Below are 21,272 nucleotides of genomic sequence, written 5' to 3' on the forward strand. Positions count from 1 at the left end.
CTATTGCTGCGGACCAGATTTCTTTCGCCGTCAGTTTTTGATGTTGATGTTTTTTGGCTTAGAGAAAGGTTTTAAGTTTTCATTTATTTATCTGCGCTTGCTAAGTGGACAATGCTGCAAAGCATCAGGCCTTGTCTGAGAGTGAAGCTTTGTTTTGAAGCCGTTGTACTTGTTTTGCCATTCTGTTTCTCCACTTCCGAGAATGCTTTTGATGGGAAGCTTTGATTGGAGCCAAAGGGTAACTCTGAACCGATACTGAAATCCACGAAAGGGTCACGTTGCAAAACCGAAGAGTGGCCATCAATAATGGTTCAGAGCGACACGTGAGGTTATTGTGTGAGCCGCTGTCACTAACATAAAGCACAGCCGGAGTTTGGTCAAATTGTGCCTGGATACTATTCTGTAAGGACGCCGACGTGGTAGCCTCGGGCGCTGCCCCGAATGTTGCCGAGTAAATTTTTGGCAACACGAATGACATCTCGTTTGCGGAAAAGTATAGGTCTCGAGCTCCTACTCAAAGCCCACATTATTTCTCAAAAATATACTGCCTGAAGGGTTTGCTACTGCACCATGCAGTTTGGGGCTTTCGGCATTGCCCACGTTCCTGGTCTCTCGAAGTCGAGAGGAGCTCTTCCGGAAGTTTTAGAGGTGAACGCTGCAGGACAGAGATGGAGACAGCTTGGGATGCCTATTTCTTACAAAGGCTGCACAGGACCGAGTGGGCTGTTGGGACTATCTTCATGAAGGGCTTGCTCTCAAGGCAGAAATATCTTTCGAGTGGTTCGGAATAAAGTTCTCACAGTGAGCAGTATTTGAGCTCTTCGGTCATCTACCTGGTCGGCTTGCGTTCCAAAGTTTTGCTCCAAAATATGATGTAGTGCGGTGCGATGCGGTTTGGTACGGTAAGGTACGGTAAGGTACGGTAAGGTACGGTAAGGTACGGTAAGGTACGGTAAGGTACGGTTCGGTCCGGTAAGGTACTGAACGGTAAAGCACGGTACGGTACAGTAAGGTACGGCAAGGTAAGGCAAGCTAAGACAAGGTAAGGTAAGGTAAGGTACGGAGTGGTACGGCACGGCTTGACATGGTATGGTATGGTACGGTCCTGTGCGGTCCGGTCCGGTAGGTAAGGTACGGTATATTACGGTATAGTACGGTACGGTACGGTAAGGTAAGGTACGAACGGTATATGGCGTTTAACTCCCCAAGACGACTTTGCTATCAGGCACGTCGCAGTGGAGGGCTCCTGATTAATTTCTACCACCTGGGGTTTTTAAACGTGCGCTGACATCGCACAGTAGAGATGCGCCTTCCGTTTCGCCAGCATGGAAACGCGAACACCGCGGCCAGGATCGAACCTGCGTATTCAGGCTTAGCAGTCGAGCGCCCTAACCACTCAGCCACACACGGAGGCGGGGCTCGCTTCAAAGAAAAAAAAAAGGTACTGATTTCAAGCGATCGTTTAACCATATATGACAGGTTATTAATGAAAGCTCTATAATGCAAAAGTTTGCCTTATTCCTTGAGAATAAAAATGCTCGAGTTCAAATTATGAGCTGTAAATAGCAACACCGTCAAGATAACTGCCTGCAATCCCTACTTTATGCGATAAAAGACGAGAGGCAGATAAATGACAGTAGCGAAACCAGTTTTAAAATATAATGATGATTATGGATTTTTATGGCGCAAGGGCATTTATGGCCAAAGAGCGCCACGGCACAAGGTATTTTCGAATTCTCAAGGTGGGGTCCACAGAGTTCACAAAATCTATACGTACAAGAACCGCCGATATGAAAGGAACAACCAATATGCACGAAAAGATGACTTTTCCGGTAATTTATCTGTTTAAGTTGAAGTTAACCTCTGTATATTATTCGCCAGTAATAGATAGAAAGCAGGAATAACTGTGTTGACCGCGCATGATTATGGAATAATCAGTAATTGGCTGCTGAAGCTTTTCATTTATTTTCTGTTTCTTATTATACGAACCTGCTCGTCATTAAATTTTATATCTGTTCTTGCATTTTGTGGTTGCCTTAACCGCTAATTCATTTTATTTTATTGCGAAGGCAAGATAGCCGCTGGTCCTTAAGGGTAACGGAGTGGATTCCAAGAGAAGGCAAGCGTAGCAGAGGGCAGCAGAAGGTTAGGTGGGCGGATGAAATTAGGAAGTTTGCAGGCATAGGGTGGGCGAAGCTGGGAAAGGTCAGGGAAAATCGAAGAGATATGGGAGGGGCCCTTGGCCTGCAGTAGGCGTAGTCGGGATGATGATGATGATGTCAAGTTATTGAGAGTATGTGACTTACAAAAGGACACATCGGATAGTTGTTGTGAGGATTGTTGAAAGCAGCGGACGCGACAGACACCGCGAGCGCCTTCTCAGAGGCACCCATCTGCGCAGGGAAGAAACGGGAAAGGGAAAAGGCAATAAACATCCCCCCGTTTGTCAAGGAGAGAAGCCAGTCTGTCCCCCGCCAGCAACGTGTACTGTCGGTTTACGGGGCCCATCTTTCCGTGTCCTTCTCGGCGCATTTCGGCCACCCGTTTCTGCGTTAGGCTCGCCTGCTTACAATACCATAACAGTCGTCATGGGCGAAATATAAAAATTTCAGCCTTAGTATTTCGTAACAATATTTCACGTGGTGAAAAAAGAAAGGCAGCGCTTGCCAAGCCGGCCAATTTCTGGCTTATAGGCACACAAAAATTTCAGTTGCGTGCATAGCGCTAATGCGAAAAGTGGTGCAATGGGCCCACTAAAAATTCCGTTATTAGTTGCGTTTGAGTTACTTTTCATTTTTTCTATTAACAAGCTTTCTTGTCTGAATAGACCGGGCATTCTAACTACATTGCATTGCTTCAATTTGACAGCAATTTTCAATGAACGAATTTATAGTTTGTTGAAAGCGATACCTACCATCATCGTCAGCATCTTCATCATCATTATGATCACCAAATTTACGTCCACTGCTGGACAGAAAACTCTCCCATGTCTCTCCAATTAACCCTGTCCTTTGCCAGCTGCGGCTACCGTATGCCCGGAAACTTCTTAATCCCACCTGCCCGCCTAACCGTCTTCCGCCCCCTGCTACGCTTGCGTTCTCTTGGAATCAACTCCGTAACCCTTAAAGAGCGTCGGTTGTCTAGGCTTCGCATTTCATGCCCTGCTCAAGCTCATTTCTTCCTCTTGATTTCGACTATAGGATGTCATTAGCACGCGTTTGTTCCCTCACCCACTCTGCCCTCTTCTGGTCTGTTAACGTTAGCCCTTTTACATTCCTTTTCACAGCTGGCTGTTTTGTCGGTAGTTTATATCCAAGGAAGTTTTCATCTTACATATCTAAAAATTGCAGGATTGCACTTCAGTCACCTTAAGAGCGCAAATGCTAAATCTTTCCCCTTTCCTCTCTTTCTCCCTTCATTTGTCATATTTATGTTTCTTATTTTCTGGTTTTATTTTTAGTTCCTAATTTCATACTTTTATTTTTATTTTATTTTTCATTTTTTGTTTTGTATATTTTTATTTTTATTTGTTTTACTTTATTTCTTCACTTTCTATTAACTTACATTTGTGCTGCTTATCAACTGTTGATTGACAGTTCCTGCGGACAACTCCCGTCCACGCCACTCATGAGCCAACAATGCCTTAAGCCTCTAAAACTGCTGCTATTATTCGTGAATGCGGAGGTGCCTGAGGGGCGCAGAAAATACGTGGGTTTTGCATGGCTTGAAGGCCACCTCGGATGAAGAATCTAGGATAATTAACGATGACAGCTCAATGCAGTCTCTGACGGGGCCTCAGGTGGGCTCTCCCTCTGGGGTAAACAAGAGTGGGGACAATCTCACGGCACTCCTGGGCTCCTTCACTTCTTTCCTGCTCTACGCATTGTCTGAGGACAGCTGCTGGTGGTTCCACACGTACACCCGCATTAATTTTTCTCCCATCGATACCGGGCGATCCCAGGAGCGCATTTTTCTTTTCCTTCGCGAAGGCTTCTGGGTTATTTATTCTGATGAAAAGATAAATATTGTCCCTGAGTTTGTCTACTGAGCTATATGATGAGCACTACAGTGCAATGAATGGGCACTTGTGAGAACTGCACCTGATCATTTCATGCACTATAGCCACTTGAAAAATCAGTCGTAGGGGAAGTGCAATGAAATATACGCGAGAAACAAAATGAAAACTAAGGAAGCAGAAGAAGCTGATAGACTGAGAAAACGCCCCCAGGACCAGAACTAAACTGTCTCGCTATAAATGATGCTACTCTTCGTTTAAATCTTGACACTGATGATGTTTAGTTAAAATAAAAGAATTAAGATGCCTTAGGTGTTGCGGCATGTAGTTCTACGAAATCAGCGTGATTTTCTTTTCCAAGCATCTTGTATTTCTGGTAAAACTCTTGGAGCGAACGAATTCGCGTTTCGTCTATTATATGTGAGGGTGTCGCCACGACATTTTAACTTCACCAGCTTCGCGAAGAAATAAGAGAAATTTGGCCACGTACACATGCATTCTGCGTATAAATGTAAACGCAGGAAGGAGGCGGAATTTCACTAATTTCCGGAAGCGCGAAGAAACCATTAACGCAAACTTTTATGCAGCTTTCCTGCGATGGTTGAGGCTTGAGAAACCGTATGTACAGGTGAGCCACGAAATGGGTGCACTCATTGTGGAGGGAATGGATGGTAGCAAAACTTCGTTCTAACTTGTTCGCAACGTGGGAGGTGGGAGGGAGAAGCCAGCAAGTACTGTTGGAAATTTTATCGCGTTACCAGTATGAGCGCCAAATGGCAGTGTGCGAAACCGCGCCGAGTAAACTCTCCACCTTCTAGAAACGCACCCACCACCCACGAATCCACCCCACTCGACTAACTTGAGTTAGTCGAGTTAGTCGCACCGCTTACCTTCCCACCGCACCCCCCTATAGCTAGGGGGCTGTCCACCCCAAAACTTCCAGCGTCCGAAAGAACAATCACCGGCCATTCACATCAACCCTACAGAAGCTCGTGCAGCAGCGGTACAAAAAGCGACGGCGAAATCGAGTTAGAGGACGTAGTGTGAAAGCCAGCTGCCCTCCCGAAGCATCACCCACCAGAGACCTGCATTTCCATCAACCTAGGTAAGGGACTGCCGTCTGACCCACCCCCACCATCGACCCACCTTCTCACTCCAACACCCTCTAGAAGCACCACACACCTCCGTCCACCTCGAACCTCCAGAAAAATTCTGTCGAGTACGTGAGCCTTGGCTCAACCCAACTCCTTCCGCAGAATTGTCACCTCAGATGTCTGACCGGCGCGTAAATTTTTGTGGTCACACTTTTATATTTGTCGACGTGTTTAAAGTGCGATTGATAGCTACACGAAACAGGCGGGGCCACGAGATTTTAGCCTCATAAGAGCTTCGATTGGACCACTCTGCACTTCTTGGCATTGAAACGTACGGTTATGACGTGATAATTTCAATCTTTTGGATTGTGAATCGCTTTTTTAAGACACTAATTAGAAATGCTTAACCAATCTTACTGCCTGACAAGAAGATAGCCTTGGAAGCATGACTTGACCAAGGCTATGATTGTCACTAAGGTATGGATTCTGTTTTTAGTAAAAACCGCAAAATGCTCTTCGCTGCAGAATTTTTTTTTTTTTGCAGGGCAAGGAAGTAAGTGGTGGCGGGGAGGGGTGGGGCAGATTCTGCCCCACAACCTAGCCTTATCAAGCTTCAATGCTTTGCTATACGATGCACGATATTGATTATCAGCTCATAGCCCGGGTATTAGCCATAACAGGCTTTTTAACAGAGAGAACGTCCGTTCTATTTTCTCAAGGGAATGCTGGAGGTATAAGAGCTGCAGAATTCTGGTTGTGGCTTACAGACCTCCTCCCTGCGTTCCCTCCCCCTCTGTTTACTCTTTCATAAATGCACATAATGTAACTGCAAAATATGGTAGGGCGCAGAAAACCACAAAAAAGTTACTTAACTAAAACAGGAGAGGAAAGATGGCGAGAGGGCAGCAGTTAATTAGGATTTCTAGATGGCTGCAAAAGAGGAACTGAAACGGTTGAGCAGAAGGGACTTAACGATGAGTTTGCGAAGAGGGCTTTTATGGCAGCAATGGTGGCTAAGGAAACAAAAACACTTTGTACAAACAAAAAAGCACGTCAGGAGTACTTGAGGATGTAGGAAGTCTCGTAGATGCGCCGCAGCAGCGGATAGACACGTCCACACTCGCCACGAACGTCATCCAGGTCAACGTCCACGACCGCTACGCACAGAAAGTGCCAGTGCCTGAGCACCTTGGCCGTCTTCTCAAAGATGGTGAACTGGTCCTCGTGCGTGACCCACATGTTACCCTCAACGGAGTAGGCCGTGTCATCCTCAATCTTCCTGACGCGACCAGCGCCCACTCCGCAGACATCCGAGAAAGAAGTCTTCTCCAGCGGGACTTGCTTCACCGGGTCGCCGACGTTCTTCTGCGACGGAGAGAGCAGAGTGAAGGCCGTGCCAGACAGGGAGAGTGTGAAGCAGGTCTTCTTGTTCAGGTTGTCCTCCACTTCCTCCAGAAGACTCATGACGGTGTGGTGATTGGAATGGCGATGGATCAAGCCCGCGTTGTCGAGGGGCGCGGCCAGCTGCGTGGTTCCGGACTGTTCGTCCAGGAGACCGTGAGTCTTAATGAAGATGCGGTCCAGGACAGCGGACAGTTCCTCGCGGAAAAGTACAGTGGGCCCGTACGGCAGCATGGCGGAGAGGGTGAGGTTGGTCCAGCGGTGATCCGCCTTTGCAGCAGTGAAGAAGGCCACCACTTTGGTGGCGCCGTCCGGGTCACCCAGGAAGGTGTCGTCATCAAACTCGAAACTGAGACCATCCACACGGCGCTCCTCCAGCCAGCCGAAGATCGACTCGAGGAACAGGTCGCTCTCCTGCATTCGCTTGGCTGTGGCAGCGTCCACGAAGATGTTGAGGATGACCTTCCAGTGGGGGAACAGGGCATCACGGACGCGGTTCAGTTGGAGGATGATGGCATCATCTGTTTCGTCAGCCAGAAGATTCAAGGTGCTGTTTTCGAATGCCAGGCCGTTGTACACGATCTCGTTGCAGTAGAAGCCCGGGAAACTCCGCAGGACGAGCGTGTCGGGTGGAGGCCTTTTGATAGCAAAAAGTAAATAGAGCGTTAAGAGCGCTATTTTACTCACCAGATCAAAACTGTGGGACCAAGTGTAATGGCTGTGGTGCCAGTTCAGGTTAGCCCTTATCCCCAGTAACTATTTGAGCACGAAAGGCGTAAGAGAACTCCATGTGGACACTTGTAGCTAATTGGCAAATACTGCATCTGCGATCAGGAATCGAATCGTACGCCGTCGTTATCTGCTAGTCAGGTGTTATCACAGACCGCATGATGGGCGGGGCACAGAGGACGAAGAATCAAGTAGTAAATAATGCTGCACTCTTCCTCACTGCATGTAAGCATTCTCGCATATTAATTTCTTTTTCCTAAAGTGACCCCGACGGCACCGCCACCCAATTCTTGTTGTTAGTACAAATAAATTCTATGCTTTTGTGTTGGGTGCGTTGATGTTTGTGAGGCAGCAAAAGAAGAAGTTATTCCTGTGAGAATTGTGTTTGAAATCAAACATTTTTTGCGCTCATTTATCACAGAACGATTTCTTCCTCATTGCCTTTTCGAATTTCGGGATAGCTTTTTTCCCACTGAACTAATCCAGTTTTTACCTGGATCGATAGATGGAAGATGGCAGCGTCCCCTTTGAAACTTGGTGGTGGCAGTTCCCACCATGCTTGGCTTTGTTTCTTTATACTTATTTGTGTTATAAATTGGTCTTAAAATTCGCCATTTTCTTTAAATACGTTTTCAGTCCTACACGTTTATTCCTATGCGACTGCTCTGCTTTTGAGCCACCAATCTTCAAAATGTTTTTTGCTAACTTCCTCCGCAGTTTTATTTACACGACCATGGTGCCTAAACCATGGGGCCCCAAGGATAGTGACGGTGCCTGCATCGACATCCGGATGAATACCATAACATTCGTGTATGAGGTGTTTAGGTGTTCCTACAAATTTTCCACGCACACCACATGTGTCTTCCCTAACGGATTTGCTGCGACGCCCGTGGTCAAGAACGTAAACTGTATGCAATCTGGAAACTTCAAGACTGACAATAAACACTCAAACGCGTAGCAAAAAAAATCAGTGAAACTGGTGCAGTAAAAAAACTACATGCGTACAAAAGCGCGAGAGATAAAATAAGAGGTAAAAGAAAAAACGTGTTAAAATAGGTAATGGCGGCGTATGACGACAGCTTTTATTAGTCGCTTTCAGATGACACCGCCGTCTGTAAGCCCATGAAAAGTGGGCTTTTGGACTAGTAAGTTTTAGAGACAAAAGCTCTACCCCTCCCATGCTGAGCCTGAAGGTCATCTGGCTCTCGGATTTGACCTCTAACGGGAGGCGCGCCGCATGTGCAAAGTTGCGTGTGGCAGGTGCCACTATTTTCTTCATCGAGGCCATAGCTGGGCACTTTGCTGTCACGTCCGCCGCTGCGCTGTCTGCTGCTCGGCCGCTCCTCCTCGCTCGCTGTGGCATGTGGTGTGTCCCGTGATTCGCTCTTGCTCTTGGCAGTCACGTACGCCTCTCTGGACGCTCGCTCTTCCACTTGTGGCACGTGACGCATCACGTTATTTGCTCTCGCTCAAGCAATTTGCTCTCGCTGAAGTCTTGACAAAATAAACAAAGATGAACCAAAGCTAAACCCTGTCTAACCATGTTCAACAGAGCTTTCGCTCTGTATATCCTGGCTCAGGTGAGTTGAGCCACAGGTACTTTTTTTTTAGGCGGACTTTGTCAACTGATGCGATTTTCGCGCTGGGTGGCAGTTTCTATTACGGGACGCCGTTGGCCGCCGCCGTTGCCCCGGACCTCTGCACCAGGGCCCGCTGGACCTCCAGGTCCGGGTTAGACAGGGCCGCCTCCCAGCTTATAATGTCTATATTTGTATTATACTGGCAGGCGGCCCACACTATGTGGCGTAAGTCAGCATATTGCCCGTAGAATTTGCACATCAACCATCCCCATTTTCTCTTTCCCAAGTAATTAGTGTTTCAATTAACATTTTGTCTTCCTCCTCCAAATTGTATGGTCTGAGCTTTCTGCATTTAATATATTTTGCCGCAGACAGCGCTGAGGGAGGGCGCGCAATAATAATAATTGGTTTTTTGGGGGGAAAGGAAATGGCGCAGTATCTGCCTCATATATCGTTGGACACCTGAACCGCGCCGTAAGGGAAGGGATAAAGGAGGGAGCGTAAAAAGAAAGGAAGGAAGAGGTGCCGTAGTGGAGGGATCCGGAATAATTTCGACCACCTGGAGATCTTTAACGTGCACTGACATCGCACAGTACACGGGCGCCTCACCTGAGGAAACCGTCGCGGTTGAGGAAGCACACGATGGGTCTCGGGCTGGGCATGAGGGCGCGCCACTCCTCGTTTGACCATCCTTCGAGCGGCTCCTGGGCCTCAGGAAGCAGCGAGAGCGGTGGCGGCGGTGCAGCGATGTACGGGCCCACGTGGCCCTTGGCGCTGTGCGAGTCGCGGAACGAGGCCACGCCCACTCGAACCACAACGGCTATCGTGGTCAGTACTGTGATGACGCTGAGCAAGTTGACCTGTCAGGCAACAGATGGCGTTGCATAGACGTCAATAACAGTTGAATGAACAACCGTTTAGTTAATAGAGGAACAAAAGCGATGATGATGATGAACATTTATGGCGCAAGGGCATCTGTGGCCAAAGAGCGCCATGCCACAAGGTTTTCTGTTCTATTCAAGGTGGGTCAAGGACCGATTTCCTAAGCATTTCACCCTGAATAAGCCGAGCACCAGGCCACAGGAACCTTGCACCCATTGCTTCACCCGGTGGAACCCGGGGGGTACCCGGTGGCACTAGGGCTCGAACCCCGCACCTCCTACATGCGAGGCGGATGCTCAGTCGACTAATCCACCGCTGAGAAAGAAGCTCTGTCTAGGAACCTGACAAAAAAAAAAGAGTTCCCTTGCCCAAACCGGTCTCTAGCACAAACGACACAAAAGCCCACAATGCAAGTAACTGTACACCGTGAAGGTAAATACTGTGCATTCATTGTGCACACACAGTGAGCGCGAACTACGGTTAAAAAATAATTCATCGCTAAAGTGAAAAGACCTACATGTTCCTCTTTTCTTTTTCTTTAGTAATGCTGAAGACAGTGAATCGTTGATAATAATGAATTAGCATTCCATATTTATGCGCAAGTTGGCAGATGGCAGTGCCGCCGTGCCACGGTGATGGCCTCGGCATCATTTTGGGTCACAGGTTGACATTTAGACAAACGAACTATCCTTTCAGAAAACAGCGCTTTGTCTTCCAGGCAGCCAAAATGGCCGCGGCCAGTAAGCAGCGTCGCTCCGGCTGGTCAACAAGCTCCGCCCACGAGGAATTACCGAGCGCATAGCAGTGGGGCCGGCGGAGAAACGCCTGAATTTGAGTGTGCAAAAAGGTGAAGAAAGGAGGCAGAAAGACGCGAATACGTTGAAATTCAGTTTATGGCATTATAACTCAGCTTCTACAAAACGTATTTTCAAAGAAATTCTTGCTGAAAGATATTCGTGGAGCGCGGTCTATTAACATTGGAAAAAATCCGTACCTTTATCTTTCAGAGCCCCTTTAACCACCTATCCTCATCATCATCCGCAGCGGCATCTTCGAAGTCGATGCGTCGTTATCGTTGCCATCGGAACCATCAGCATTGTGACTATTCCGGCGCACTCTACACTACCACAGAGAATTCTCTCATAGACCTTAAATCATGCCCGAGTCACGGAAGTGCCATTTTTGCAAATTTTTGAAGCTCCTCTGGCCATCCTACTTTCGCCTTCCCAAAATTACGCTTTCCTTCCCTTACAAAAACTTCTTTAGACAGTCTATAGACTGTCCATAGACTTCAGTCTATAAAGTTTATAGACTCTCTATAGAAAAACCCTAGCGAACAGTTTATAGGCAATACAAATCTTACAGTCAGTCTATATACAATTTATAGATTTATGGCCATACAATTTTAGTAGACTTTTGTCTATAGACCGTCTACAGACTGTGGACAGACAAAAATAAATATTTATAGAAAGGTATTAAAGTTTTTATGAAGTCTATAGACTGTCTGTTGACCAATTTTATAAGGGTTACGACCAGAAAGAACAAGTCGTATTTTTTAAATTAGTTTTTACAAGCCACAGTTGAACTCTGATCTCCGAGGCAGGCAAAAGCTAAGGGATCCGGTTTAATTTTGGCCAATTGAGGTGCCAGTTCGATCGCAGGATGCCAGTTCTAGTGCACTTCAGCAGTGCCAGTGCCAAGATGCCAGTGCACTTTAAACCTGCAACACGGGCGTGCCCTGCATTTTGGCCTCCACGGAAACACTGCTGCCGCGGCCGGCATCTCATTTCGCGGCCTTTGGTTCAGCGGCCGAAATCCATAGCGACTAAGTATCCGCAGCGAGTATAAAAGGATGTGTTTCCTCTGTCATACAAGACGCTTTTTTGTCTCTAAAAACCGAACATCGACTGCTATGGAAGATGACTCAAGCTTCTATGTGCAAGGCAGGGCCATCATTAATCTCAGGCTATTCGAACAATAGCAATAAAATGGCTCTTGAGGCTCTTTTGGCTTAATCATGACGGAAGCAGTATATGTGCCGCCCAAGGTTCGCCGGAGGCAGGAGGCGGAAGATAAGTACACGTGCAAAATACGAGGAGACACAAGACAGCTAGCGGTGGGTGAAGGCGTTAATGGGCAGGCAAGATTAGCCTTACATTCGGAACGTCGGCGACAGTTCTGTCTGTATCTCATAATAAATAAGAAATAAAACTCCAAAAAATGTCCCTGAAGGTCTGTGTCCCCTAAAAACTGCAAGAGTACACGATATATGCAAAAAAAAAACTGTTTGTGGACCCTAAGACAGCACAGTGCGAACGACGCTGTCTCGAGGCGCATTGAAGCTCATGAGGCAGCGCAGTGATATCTCACGCTCGTGATAAGAGCATGGACACACTTAGAAAAAATGCAGCACATATACTGCCCGACAACGGCACAATCCTAGCTAGGCGAAAGCAGTTGCACCACGTATAATGCTCGTCAGGCGTGAGAGGAGATGCCGGCGAATATCGCAGTAGTCCACACACACAAATGAAGCGGCGGAACGAACAGCCCCCGGAGGCATCGTATGAGTGCGAGCTCCGAGTGCTCTTTAAACAAGCAGAGGGGCGACGCGGCCGCGAAGCAAGATGACACGTGCGCAAACGAACCGAGCAGAGAAATACACGGTGAGAATAGCGGAAAAGTAAGATTAGCCAAGGTGTTTTCGTTTCATTTTCATTTTTGGCCCTGCTTCTGCGTTCACTAGCTGTTAAGGGCCCACTGCCTAATATTTTGTTGCATTAGGGACGAGTTTGTTGTGAATTCTCTCGTGCGTTTCGTGCTGCTGCTATACCTCGTGTTTTTTTTTATCATCCTCTTGGTGTTTTACTTCACCTCTGCTACTTGTACCAGCCGGCGCCACTATTAGACACCAACGGTCCTTATAGGTTCATGTAAGAACAACGGCACAGGATTGTCGAGTTCGCATGAAAGGCAATCTACTCAACTTTTTGGCACGCCATTTTAGTTTCCATCGGAGCGAACTATTTCTCCGGCTAAACTGTATAATCTGGTCTTCAGAAAAATAATTCGTTAGTTTTCCAGCGGCTGCGTTTTTAATGGTGCCCCGCCGCGGTGGCTCAGTGGTTAGGGCGCTCGACTACTGATCCGGAGTTCCCGGGTTCGAACCCGACCGCGGCGGCTGCGTTTTTATGGAGGAAAAACGCCAAGGCGCCCGTGTGCTGTGCGATGTCAGTGCACGTTAAAGATACCCAGGTGGTCGAAATTATTCCGGAGCCCTCCACTACGGACCTATTCGTTCCTATCTTCTTTCACTCCCTCCTTTATCCCTTCCTTGACGGCGCGGTTCAGGTGTCCAACGATATATGAGACAGATACTGCGCCATTTCCATTCCACCAAATACCAATTATTATTAATATTATTATTTTTAATGGAGGAAAAACGCTATGGCGCCCGTGTGCTGTGCGATGTCAGTGCACGTTAAAGATCCCCAGGTGGTCGAAATTATTCCGGAGCCCTCCACTACGGCACCTATTTCTTCCTTTCTTCTTTCACTCCCTCCCTTATCCCTTCCCTTACGGCGCGGTTCAAGTGTCCAACGATATATGAGACAGATACTGCGTCATTTCCTTTCCCCAAAAACCAACCAATTATTAATTTTCTAGCGCAAAATACTGGCGGTACATTTTTCACAGGGGTAAGCAAAATTTCATACGAAGTCTCGTAATTGATCATGCGCCCACCTGACCTCAGCCGCCCTCTGCTGCTTTTGCCTTCCCTAGGGATCCACTCGATTAATGCTCACGTACAATAGGTTATCAGCTTTTCGATTCTCCATCTTAATGGTCTTAAACTGCATAATGGACAACATGTTAGCTTTCTGAAAAGTCCACGTTCCACGAGTAATTTAAACATCGTGAAAACGTCGAAGGGAATAACGGAACACACAAGAGCACGGCTTGGTCTGCTCTCTACTGGCTTTCGTCCTTTAGCTCTACTGTTTGAATTAAGACCAACGTTAATCGACTGTCCCTGGTTTTCTTTTCCTGGAGTGGTCAGCAAGCCGGCTGTTCGGCAGTTTATTCCCCTCTACCAGTCCACCATCACTCGGTCACAGGGAGGGCGTTTCCCAGTCCCACTCGAAGGTATAAACGGGAGCCTAGCCATATAGCTCACCATGTAGTTGGGCACGAGCACTTTCTCGCCCTTGTCGGCCACCTCGAAGTCCAGCGGCTCGCCGTAGTTCTCGAAGTACATCGGGTCGCGCATGGCTGCCGCTTCGCCGGAGACGCAGCAGCCCCGGACCAACCAGTGGCTTCTTCTGCGTCTTCCTCTTCTTCTGCTGATTGCGTTGATTCGTTGGCACTTGTGATGATGACGATGACCTTAGGCTTAATGGCACATACCCATAACGTGGGATTGGGCAGGGTGCATTGCGGATACAAACGCACTCATGGTCAAGGAGTGGTGTAATTGGATAACTTTGTGTCCTAGACTGGAATTTTGATAAAAAACGGAGGAAAAACGGAAATATAAACGCAGAGAATTTTGATTCTAGCAGAACAATGTACCTGATGCAATTATAAAGTCGTGAATATAATCGCACACTGGTTTCAGGGTATATCCCTTGGCGCTTGCCCCGAAAGAGAGGAGGATCGGAATAGATAGAGGAAGCCCTAAACGAGGGGGGGGGGGGGGGTCTCCAAGTAAATTCTACTGAGAGAAGCGAACCGCCGGAAGAAGAGGAAAACGTGATCTATGGACGCAATTTCGCCCCAATACTCGCAGACGTGGGTCAGAGATAACCCTGGTCGACGTAATTAGAGATTTGTTGCGGTATATTGCATTGCAAGAGAGTCATGGACACCTCACATTGCCTTGAACTGCACATCCGCACACTCCAAGGAAATGCCGGGTGTCGAAAATCCGCTGCAGCAAGGAGAGGCTCATGGCTGAAGTAGTGGAGACGCTCGGACCATTGAAAGCGTACTATAGTCTAGCAGATAGTATTTGGAACGAACGTGAGAATAGGTCCACCGAGGGCGGACTCTGCTAAAAAATCAGCCCTCTCATTAGAAGCAATGACACAGTACCCGAGGACCCAGTTAAAGGGTACTTCTGCAATATGCAGTGGAATAAAAATTGAAGGGGTAGGCTCAGAGGAGAATCCTTTGATTTTTCGAGCGCTGGTAAAACGGAAAGGCTGTGTGAAAGTATACTCACCTGGGAGATATTGCAGGGAATCAAAGGGCACTTGTGGAAGGAAGGAAGGAAGGAAGGAAGGAAGGAAGGAAGGAAGGAAGGAAGGAAGGAAGGAAGGAAGGAAGGAAGGAAGGAAGGAAGGAAGGAAGGAAGGAAGGAAGGAAGGAAGGAAGGAAGGAAGGAAGGAAGGAAGGAAGGAAGGAAGGAAGGAAGGAAGGAAGGCCTCAGACGTTGCTCGCACGTTCCCACTACGGTGGTGTGGCCAAGACACAGGCGGTTAATTACTGGATACAGGAAAGTTTTGACGGGAAAAGGAGTGGTAATAGTATGTAGTCTAATAGATTGGAAGAGGGAAGGAAAGGGGTCCTGTTAAAGTCCACGTTCACTTCTTCCTCTTCTAAGCGCTGAATATTACATGGAAACATGGGAGGCATGACTTGCATAAAAGGGGAGAGGTTTGCTGAAGCAGTGAAGTCCAGATGTGACCGACACTGCTGTCCCTGCGTCCTCGGAAAGCAGCAAGATGGAAATTTTACTTTCTTTAACTGAAGAAGAGTTCTTACAAAAGTTTATTCGGTCAAGAAGACAGATGACAGGCTGCCATTAAGGACTAATGCTAACTACGGCATGTTCCATGAAGTGAAAGAAATTTAAGAAATAAAAGCGAAGAAAAGATGAAAGGTGAAGTCGAGCAGATACATGTACGTGCCGCAAATGCATGTGTTCTCGACGCCTATATTGGCATGGACATCACAGTTTCCCTAATTCGCACACGTTTTATATTGTATTCGTACACGGCTCTTCAGGAATTACTGAATCAGTTAAATAAAGGAATAAGTTTACCGAATGGAGTCAACTGATTTTGTCAAATGAATATACTGAAGTTCCCCAAAGGCAACATGCCTCACTCTAAAGCCTCCAATTTTTTCGGTTTTGGCGTGTAGCCGCAACCAAGTTATATCAGCAAATTGCCAAAGATCGTCATTTCAGCGGTCACCCCAGACTCTGTTTTTCTTTTCTTTGTGCTCATTACTGCCCAGTAATAGACGAGCGGTTTTTCACTCCTGCGAATTACCTGCCTTGTTTTTCTTTCTTTAATGTTATGTAAAATATCCTCAGCTTGCGTTCGGCCTCTAGTATAAATGGCTTCCTTCGTATATTGAGGTACACCCATCATTTTCGGTTACACCGCTTTCTGCGCTACTCCTAGCCTCGTTTCGAACATTTTAGTCAGCCTTTTTTTGCCTTCTAAGTAAACACTGGCAAAGGACATGGGATAACACTCTCATTTGCAAGCATATTGGGTAGTCTACTGCTATGTTCAAGTATTGTCAAAGGTAGGCGGAACACGAGTCGTAGATCAAAGTGTAGGAATGCGCGGCCTTGCGGAATTCAACAACCCAGCTGTGCCTACGCGCCCGTTTCAGCGTGGAATTTTTCGGCGGACGTATTTTACGCCCCGAATTCTGAATGCACCAAACGCAAGCGCCCCTATTTTAAGCCACGTTTAGAAACGATTCGATTAGGGACATGCAACGAATAGGTTAATGGGTACGGAAACTTAATTTTCAGCTATCTCTAATAAGCGCGATCACCGTGCACCGACTGTTCCACCACTTAGACTACAACACTCTACTCTATTTCCGCGTGGGTTTGATGGGCGAGGAATATTAAATAGGAACAGAGGGAGACCATTCCGCATTCTCCCTACCTTTTGTACTTTAGGCAATGTTTTTTCCAGGAATGTGCCTAATGAATTTTTTTAAAAGGAAAGGAGAGGCAGTCGTATATATTTAGGCTGTATGAGTGAATCAGGAGACCGGTGCAGAAAGGTACATAGAAATTACGCACGACGGTAGCGCCACCGTCAGCAGTGCTGACGTTGTGCACAACGACGCATAGGTCACACGTCAGCACGAACAGGATTACATCACGAAGCTAGTGCTGTTAGATACGCACGTCCAATTCTGCATTAATGCGAGAGCATATGGCTCATGAGGCGGAAAATCTGGCCTTGTCGTTATCCATGTCACACGGTCCGGATGTTAACGTGACTTCATCAGGAAATAAATAAAAATATTTCTCCCGAGGTGGGTTTTGGACCCAGCTCGGCGCGAACAGATCAGCTTCGCTGCCCACTTCACTAGAGTTGTACGCCATCACCACAGCCACGCACCCCGCGTGCACGCATTCAAATTCGCAGCATGTAAGTAGTCTCAAGCAACCTCTGTAATCTTTCTTATCTCTTTAGAAAGTGTGAGAGGGGAAGAAAAATCAGATCTTTTGTTTGTTGGGCCTTATGAGTAAAATTCGGAATGCCGGATTTGCCTGTATTTTATGATGTTTTTAGTATCCTTGCGCTTGAGTAACCAGTTGCTGAGAGGAGTAACATTACGTGGTCTATAATCTCATGAGACTTTGCTACAGCAGCCATCTTGTTGTTGTGGACCTAGTAACAGATGGCACATAGCCACACTAGTGGATAGGCCAAGATACGGGAGGCATAGGGAGCCATGTTTTGTAAACGCGGAACTGATTTTCTCCCTATATTTGCGTTGCATCCGTTATCTTCGTCTCCTCGTTTCTATATCTTTAACGAGGAAATGCGGGCGTCTTTTATTAATATAAAAAATTATAACTCCGTTTCTGAACTGGCGTTGTCTTTTTTTCTTTTTACAGAAAACTAAATTTCATAAATCCCGATCAACTGCCTCTGTTCTATTTGTGCGTCTTGTAGCTTCGGGATGAAGAGGACGAAGTGGCTGTCGGTGCCAGGGGTCACACGGAGGTCCGTTGGCGAAGAAACGCTGGGCCCAGGCGGTGAGCGAATTGTTTACTGTTTAGAAGTTGTGCCCCGAGAAAGCTCCTCAGGGGTGGCGGCGATAATAACAAAGGCACTAGTCAATCATTGGAAACCGTAACGCCTCTCTGTATCAGGCGCGCTCCATGCGATGTCAGTGCACGTTAAGGAACCCCAGTTAGATGAAATTATCTGGAGTCCACTACGGCGTCTCTCATAGCCTGGGTTGCTTTGGGACGTTAAACCCCACAAACCACAAACCACCACCGTTTAATGGTGACCGTGAACTTTCGTGTTAGTGTGCCTATAACGTTGTGAACCATCCAGACCATTGAAAAAATCATAGCGCGGGGTCGTCGCGATGACTTGGAGTGATCCGGCCACATGCGGTGGGGATAAAGAATGAGGATACAAAAACAAGCACAACAAAGATTCGCCGCAGTATATTACTTGATGCATGCGCTTAGAAGTCATTAACGAAACGAAAAGTTATTGCTGATGGAGGCCAAAGATGCATTTTTTACACGTTAGGAAAAAAATACAGCATCAAGGCTCAAGAACCACATCACTTTGCATCTTGGCCTCCTTGGTCCTTGACAGTAGCTTATTTAGTCTCCCAAATTTCAACAGATATTCATCGGCGAATTTCGATTCGATGGAGGCAAGATGCTATAACACCTTGTACTGCGCCGCCGCAGTGGCTGAGTGGTTATGGCGCTCGGCTGCTGGCCCGAAAGACGTGGGTTCGATCCCGGCCGCGGTGGTCGAATTTCGATGGAGGCGAAATTCTAGAGGCCCGTGTGCTGTACGATGTCAGTGCACGATAAAGAACCCCAGGTGGTCCAAATTTCCGGAGCCCTTCACTACGGCGTCTCTCATAGCCTGAGTCGCTTTGGGACGTTAAACTCACATAAACCAAACCAAACCTTGTACTGTGCAGTGCACGTTAAAGAACCCCGTGTGATCGAAATTATTCGGAGCCCAGCACTACAGCGTCCCTCAAAGTCTGAGTCGATCTGGGGTGTCAAACCTCAGAAACCAAGCCATCGCCTCAGTGAGAAAAAAAAAAACATGATTGTAAAACTAACACGCGCCAAAAGGAAAAAAGCAGGGCTAAAAACAAATGACGTTTCAGGACACGTAGGGGTGCCTTTTTTTCATGTGAAACAAAAAACTAGTCGGCCGTATTTATACGTATAATGATCACCGCATTGGACGTGGGCCCACGGGTCCGATTAAGTGTCAACACAGTTGATCGGATGTAAGATGACTGTATAATAGTAGGCACGATGGTAATAATTTCTCAATGGCATTGCTTGTGGCTGACTCCCAGGCGATAGTGTATTGGGTGTTTTTCGATAACCTGCGAACGCATTCGACTCGGCGCTCCACTGAGCAACGTCGTTATGATACTCCAATAGAAGCAAGCAATACGGCTGCGGCGGTGGAGGAAAGAGAAAAAACATTGAAAAGCTTAAACGATTTACTAACTTGAAACACGAAAATGAAACAGACAAGGTTAGCGTCCTTTGACCACCGTCGCTGCCGCTCATGTGCCAGTTCACAGTTCGGCCGATAGGTGCGCAGCGGCGCAAAAGTGAGTGAGTTCAAACTTTGAGTAAGCTTGTTTAATGCTTATTTTAAATTTGTGTAATTTACCTTGCTCATTTTAACTTTGAGTACGCCCGTTTAGTGCCAGCAAGAGTTTGGTTAGAGCTGGTTGCTGCAATGAGACATGCACGCAGAAATTAGAACTGGTGAACGAGGACGAACGAGGACGAAAATACAAAAAGCAGGACAAGTGCCTTTTATTTAATGCTCACATTTCCCCATCATAGCTGGTATACGGTATACGAAGGCCAGAAGGATTGAACAGACCGGACAGAGAGTGCGGTATTATTGTCATTGCTATGCATTTGAATATATTTGAATATGATATTCAGGGATGAGTATGCTTAGTTTCTTAAGCAACAGCAATAACACTTTACGAATACTGGTCGCCCTGACAATGACACTTCCGTGCAAAAAAACGCATTCCGCTGCACATCCCTTTTCAGTCGGCCGCGGAAGCAGCCACAGTGTCCCGGAAGCTTCGTGCATGCAGTGGGAGATCGTAGCGAGAAGCCGAAGAAAATGACGGCTCGTGCGACAAATGCCCGCGTCTGCCCGAAGCTGCCGCTGCTGCTTCCGCTGGCGCTGCTGACGCTCCTGCACGTGGCGCTAGTGAGCTCGGCCAACGATTACTACGCCCGCTGGGACCACCTCGACAGCCGGCCGCTGCCTCCGTGGTACGACCAGGCCAAGGTGCGTCACCAGGGAACCGCGATAAGCACGACAGTTTATACAACATTATAAACTAAGATATGTGGGCTATATGGGCCAGGAAGGTAGTAATGCTTCTTGAAGAGTCATTTAAATTTCCATTTTAGGCAGAGCTCAGCTGAGACAAGTATTCACTTGTCTTCTCTCATGTGACCAAAGTGTTTCGTAAGGAGGTCAGTGACTTGCTGCGCTGTCGAGCATTTTAAATCCGCCTCGTGCGGTAACCGTGATAGAGAACATCTTCCATACGTTCCATGACTGCAAAATCCCTCCTACTGGACGAGGGACGCTTTTATCGATGGGAGAAACCTGTGGGTTTGTAGTGGTATTGGGATTTGAGGCAGGTATCTCGGGAAACGTGATTTCTTTGATTATATAAAAAAACACGACATATTACCGCATAAGTTAGCTAATTAAATAATTTTGCGGGAGTAAAAGGTACCCGTCATTCTTGCAACCATTTTACTAAAGCACTGTTAACAGTCTGTCCAGCATTTACTAATGAAATTTACATTAATGGGCAGCAAGTACTGAACAATAGGTACTGATCTGCGAGTTTGCTAGTATTAATTTTAGACAGTAAATGCTAAGGGGAGGTTTATTCACAGCACAGTACATTACATATGCACCGGAAAAGATATGGTCTCTCACTGCACCTCACGGTAATTCGACTGCCTGCACCCGACGTATAGGTACAAACAGAAGTTTTCGGGACGCAGAAATTAAGAAAGGCCCGATATTCTTCGCTGTCTGGAAAGGTGGCCTGGTGCCGGTAGAGCTTGGAGCTACAAAAGCGCGCTCATCATTTGAACTCTTCATGAGGAGATTTAGAAAAAAAAATTGCTTTTTTCGTCTTTTCCGTGTCCCGAAAACTTTTGTGGGCATCTGAACGTATTAGGCAGCCTCGCATTTGAAAATTTTTCTTGGCTTTAAATCCTCGTTGACTTAGGGGCCCACCCCTAGCCCTTCCGGCCCAGAGGATTAGGACGAAAAAAGCTTATTTCGAGGCAAGAACTAAAGCCCAGGAAGAAGCAGCACTTGCTCCGCTAGCGCCCTTTAATTCATCTGCCGAGACCGAGTGAAGCCGATCGAGTACTCCCGAAGAGGGGGGGGGGGATGTAACGACAAAAAGAAAAGGCAGTGAACGCATTACACGAGTACAGGATGCTTAGTATCGGCCCTTACGTGCGGGCAGTTGGAACAGTGAGCTATATCACGCCATCAGAATGTCACAGAGCATTACTGA

At 47.1% G+C, this 21,272-nt stretch overlaps 2 protein-coding genes across 2 annotated transcripts in view; one reads left to right on the forward strand and one right to left on the reverse strand.

Annotated features, from left to right (window-relative positions):
* Window positions 1–6,026: 6,026 nt before the first annotated feature.
* LOC144100040 (chitinase-3-like protein 1) lies at window positions 6,027–14,022 on the reverse strand. The gene is made up of 3 exons (XM_077633089.1): window positions 13,879–14,022; window positions 9,429–9,679; window positions 6,027–7,147 (listed from the first exon to the last, which is right to left on the reverse strand). The coding sequence occupies exons 1-3, from the start codon at window positions 13,969–13,971 to the stop codon at window positions 6,163–6,165; spliced, it is 1,329 nt and encodes a 442-aa protein (XP_077489215.1). The 5' UTR covers window positions 13,972–14,022; the 3' UTR covers window positions 6,027–6,162.
* Window positions 14,023–17,657: 3,635 nt separating this feature from the next.
* Window positions 17,658–21,272, forward strand: part of LOC144100041 (alpha-L-fucosidase-like) — a 50,327-nt gene continuing 46,712 nt past the window's right edge. Inside the window, exons 1-2 of the mRNA XM_077633090.1 lie at window positions 17,658–17,724; window positions 19,762–20,008. Of these exons, the coding sequence (XP_077489216.1) occupies window positions 19,838–20,008 (171 nt within the window). The 5' untranslated portion in view covers window positions 17,658–17,724; window positions 19,762–19,837. The remainder of the gene's footprint in view (window positions 17,725–19,761; window positions 20,009–21,272) is intronic.

Source organism: Amblyomma americanum, chromosome 8, assembly GCF_052857255.1.
Source record: "Amblyomma americanum isolate KBUSLIRL-KWMA chromosome 8, ASM5285725v1, whole genome shotgun sequence".
NCBI lineage: Eukaryota > Metazoa > Arthropoda > Arachnida > Ixodida > Ixodidae > Amblyomma > Amblyomma americanum.